A 3,933-nucleotide genomic window follows, 5' to 3' on the forward strand; every position below is an offset into this window, starting at 1 on the left:
CCCTGCCGTGCAGGGAGACCTCCGAGACGCGGTCCCGAGGGAACAGGTGCAGAGAGTCAGCCCTAATGAGACCGCGGCATCTCCCGGACCCAGCCCCGCCGCAGCTGGCGTTCACGGCAAGGCAAGCAGCCCGGTTTCGGCTTAGGCGGCGGAGTACGCTCACCAGGATGTAGAAGGTGATGAAGATGGGGCTGGAGGTGACGCGGACCTTGGCCCGTGCAGATGGGAGCTTCCAGAGCAGGAAGGTGAAGAAGAGCACATTGGGGACGAGGAGCAGGAGGTCCCAGTACCGGACCCTGAGGAGGACAGAGGCACAGCTCACCCGGAGGCTGTGTGCCCGCCGGCCCGCCGGGAGCCCAGGGCAGCGGCCTCACCTGGAGGTGCCGAAGTCCTCGAAGAGCAGCAGCAGGCAGCGGTGTGGCAGGCTGATGTTGGGCGCTAGGGGCGTGGGCAGAGCCCGGCTCCCGTTGGCCCAGGTCGCCTGCTCCCGGGCGTCCATCCTGCTGCGGCCGGCCCTGAGGGGGAGCCGCGGTCAGCAGCACAGGGGCCGTGTGGCCTGGCCTAGGCCAAGGGCGCCCGCGGATGCGGTGTCGGCCCTCCACTACGGGGCTCCCGCCTGGGTCTGGACCTGCCAGACCCAGTCCCCCATCTTGGGCCCGTCACGCGACCCACAGGCAATCACAAATGCCACCCTGTCACACGGGATGCCCGTGTCCCTCCAGCACCCATCCGGCCCTTCCACTGCGAGGGTCTGAGGGCAGGGAGGCAGCAGAGCTGGGGAGCCTAGGTCCTCGGGCCGCCTGCTCCCAACTCCCCGTCCTTCCACGCCTCAGCTCCCCTAGAGAGTGGGGTCACAGCCATGTCCTCCTCACCAGGCCCCTGACGGCCCACTCTGGGGACCCCTCGGCACAGGCAGGGGTTATGCCACCCTCCACCACACACAACAGAGCCCGGGCCCCAGTGCCAGGCCTGAGCCTGGGCGACAGCACAGCGGGGTCGGGAGGGTCCACCCAGAGACCCAGCATGGCGCAAGGGCCCTGCCCAGGCCAGGCGGTGGGGCAGCAGCACTGGGGCCACACGCCACATGGGAAGGTCCTGGTGTGCGGCCCAGGGCTCCCGGCACTGAGCGTACATGCATGCCTGTGACAAGGCGTGCAGGGTGGGGGTCCACGGGGAAAACTGTCGAGTTCCTGCTCCCTCCCTCCCATCGGTGTGCTTCTGCGTACAAGGAGCAAGTGAATACACTAAACCAGAACAGAGGCCCAGCCTAGAAGACAGGCAGGCCAGGGTCTGGGGTTCCAGGAGCTGCCCGGATGGAGGGCTTCCTGCAGGTCCCAGTGCCCAGGGAAGGACCAGCAGCCGTGGCCAGGCTCCGGCTGCCAGGTGCCGACGTCTGAAGGACTGGAACTGACAGGATGCATACGCAGAGCCAGGGGCATGACAGTGACGAGGAGGGATGGGCGGCTGTACGGGGGTGCAGGGCCACTGGGGCCGACCGTGCCCCGGGGCTGGACGAGGCTCGCCGTAGTGGAGGCGGGGAATGGGGCGCGTGCCACCCAGGGGCCTACGCCTGCTCGGTGAAGACGGCCAGAGCCGGGTCCTGATGGCCACCGCAGGCTCCCCGCAGGCTCCCATCACAGGGCGACCTGGAGGCCTGCAATGTCACCCCTCGTCCTGAGCAGCAGCCCCGGGCACTCTGCGTCCCTGTCCCACAAGATGCCAGTGCTCCCTCCAGCTGAGAGGGACCGGACCCAGGCTCCACGCTGTCCCCAGCCACTGGCTCTGGGACCAAGGTCTCCTCTGTGCGATGAGGCCGCACTGCAACCTGGGACAGGGCATGGCTACCTGGGGCAGGGGTGGCAAGTTGGAGCAGTGCCTGACACACAGCGGGTGCAGGGGTGCAGGGGAGGGTGGCTCCTTCACTCCCCCATGGCGGGAGATGGGTGCCCTTTCTTCCCATGCTCCTCTGCACCTGCTGGGAGCCCGTGGGTGTGGCAGGGAGTGGGGAGCTGAGGCCAACTAGAAGCACCAAGATGGGCTCTGAGGGCAGCCTGGCGGCAGTTACGGCAGAGAGACCCGGCGGGCACACGACCAGCCCTGTCCTCCCCTGCAGGGGCCCTGGAGCTCGGCCCACCCTGCAGCTGGTGGTGGTGAGCTTCCCTCCCTGGAGCGCGGGGTGACGGTGGGTGCAGAGCAGCCATCTGGAGCACTAGATGGAAGGACGCTCCGGCCCAGTGGGGTCTCCACACCCGGCCTGACAGCTGGCACCGGCCGGCCTTGAAACAGGGGCCTCTCCTTCAGCGGCCACCCCCAAGTCCCAGCCACCATGAGGGAGTGCTTTGGACTGGGCGGTCAGACCAGGTGACACGGCAGTGGAGCCTCGGGAATCTGGGTGGAGGACCCGGGTGGGGAGCTGAGCATGAGGTCTGGGAGCACGAGCAGGCTGGGCCTGTCCAAAGGGCACAGGGCAGACCAGGGGGCTGGGGCCAGACTTGAAGGTGCCAAGTCAGTCACACAGACTCATCCCAGTGCACCAGGAAGGCGCTGGGGCGGCGGTGACGGTCCGGGTTGTGTGGACAGGGTGGCTCTGGCTGGAGGCATGGCCAGGGCGGGGACAGCGGAGGCAGGGAGGCCGTGGGGGCTGGTGGTTTACAGTGTGCAGCATGAGGTGGACTGGGAATGGGGGCACCTCTCGCATGGGCCAGGCCTGCTGACAGCCCAGGGAGGGCACGGGGGGCCGAGAGACCACGTTTGACCGAGCCCCTCCCCAGATGCCCGTCCTCAGAAACAAGCTGCTGCTGGGCCAGGGGCCCTCCCTGAGGCCCTGCAAGGCGGGCAGGGCAGCCCCTCCATGCGGAACATGACTGGTCCAGGCTGGTGGTGTGTGGGGGTGGCAGGTGCGACAGACCGCGTGGGTGGCCCCCTGGGTAACCGTGGTGCCCTGCCATGCTCCTCCTGGCCAGCGGCCAGCTAGGCGAGGACCAGAGAGCTGTGTGGGGCTTGTGCCTGCCAGACGGCGCGCAGGGTGCGATGCGCCCGTGAGGACCCATCTGTGTGCCGGCATGTCGCAGCTTTACGGACTCTGAGCTTGGCGGGTTACTGGCGGCGCCTCTACAGATGCCGCACTCCAAGCCAAGCCTGGTGCGGCGACTCCGGGTCCTGGCAGGCACCGCAGACATGGAGGCTGTGGCACAGGAGCCAGTGGGAGGAGAGGTGCAGGGAGTGGGCAGGAGCGTCCAGGAGTCCAGAATCTAGCTCTGGCCGGCTGCTAACAGCACCGTTTTCCTGGGGGGACTGCGGCTCCCCATTCCCCAGTCGAGGGTCGGGCGGCTGCCTGCCCTTCACTGCAGGAGGGTGTGTGGCCCGCGCCTGGCCCATCAGGACCGGGTCACTCTGACCCAAAGCCGCTCTGGGAGGATGCTCTGATACCGGGGCTCGGCCTCGGAGTCCCACTGCCCATGGTGGACTTGCCCCTGTGGGCCGACGAGGCTGCAGCAGCTGCTACTGCCCAGGTGTGTTCCCTGAGGGGCGCTGGGCTGCCCATGCCGGCCTGTCTGATGTGGCCAGGGACAGTGGGCAGAAGATGGCCAGGCCAGGTCACACTGGGCCACCTCCACGGTGGCCTTCACGGAAGGGACCCTGGAGCCGGAGCCTGCGGACCCAGGGCATGAGTGCCCTCTGCTCCCACTGGGATAGGGCATCAGGGCCAGCCCTGCTGACCCCACGGTGGGCTGAACCCACGGCGAGCAGAACCCACGGCAGGCTGACCCCACAGCAGACCCCACGGTGGGCAGAACCCATGGTGGGCCAACCCCACGGCAGACCCCACAGCGGGCCAACCCCACGGGCAGACCCCACAGAGGGCCCCGTGGCGGGCTGACCCCACAGTGGGTCCCGTGGCGGGCGGACCCCACGGCCCGCGCCGCGGCTTTG

General features: G+C 68.5%; 1 protein-coding gene across 1 annotated transcript in view; it reads right to left on the reverse strand.

Annotated features, from left to right (window-relative positions):
* The window catches only part of TPRA1 (transmembrane protein adipocyte associated 1), a gene marked incomplete in the record, with an annotated part of 11,598 nt that overhangs the window by 6,951 nt on the left and 714 nt on the right, over positions 1–3,933 (reverse strand). The window contains 2 exon segments of the mRNA XM_027768822.1: positions 164–296; positions 375–515. Of these exon segments, the coding sequence (XP_027624623.1) occupies positions 164–296; positions 375–515 (274 nt within the window).

Source organism: Tupaia chinensis, unplaced genomic scaffold (genome assembly GCF_000334495.1).
Source record: "Tupaia chinensis unplaced genomic scaffold, TupChi_1.0 Scaffold147500_2, whole genome shotgun sequence".
Taxonomy (NCBI): Eukaryota; Metazoa; Chordata; class Mammalia; order Scandentia; family Tupaiidae; genus Tupaia; species Tupaia belangeri.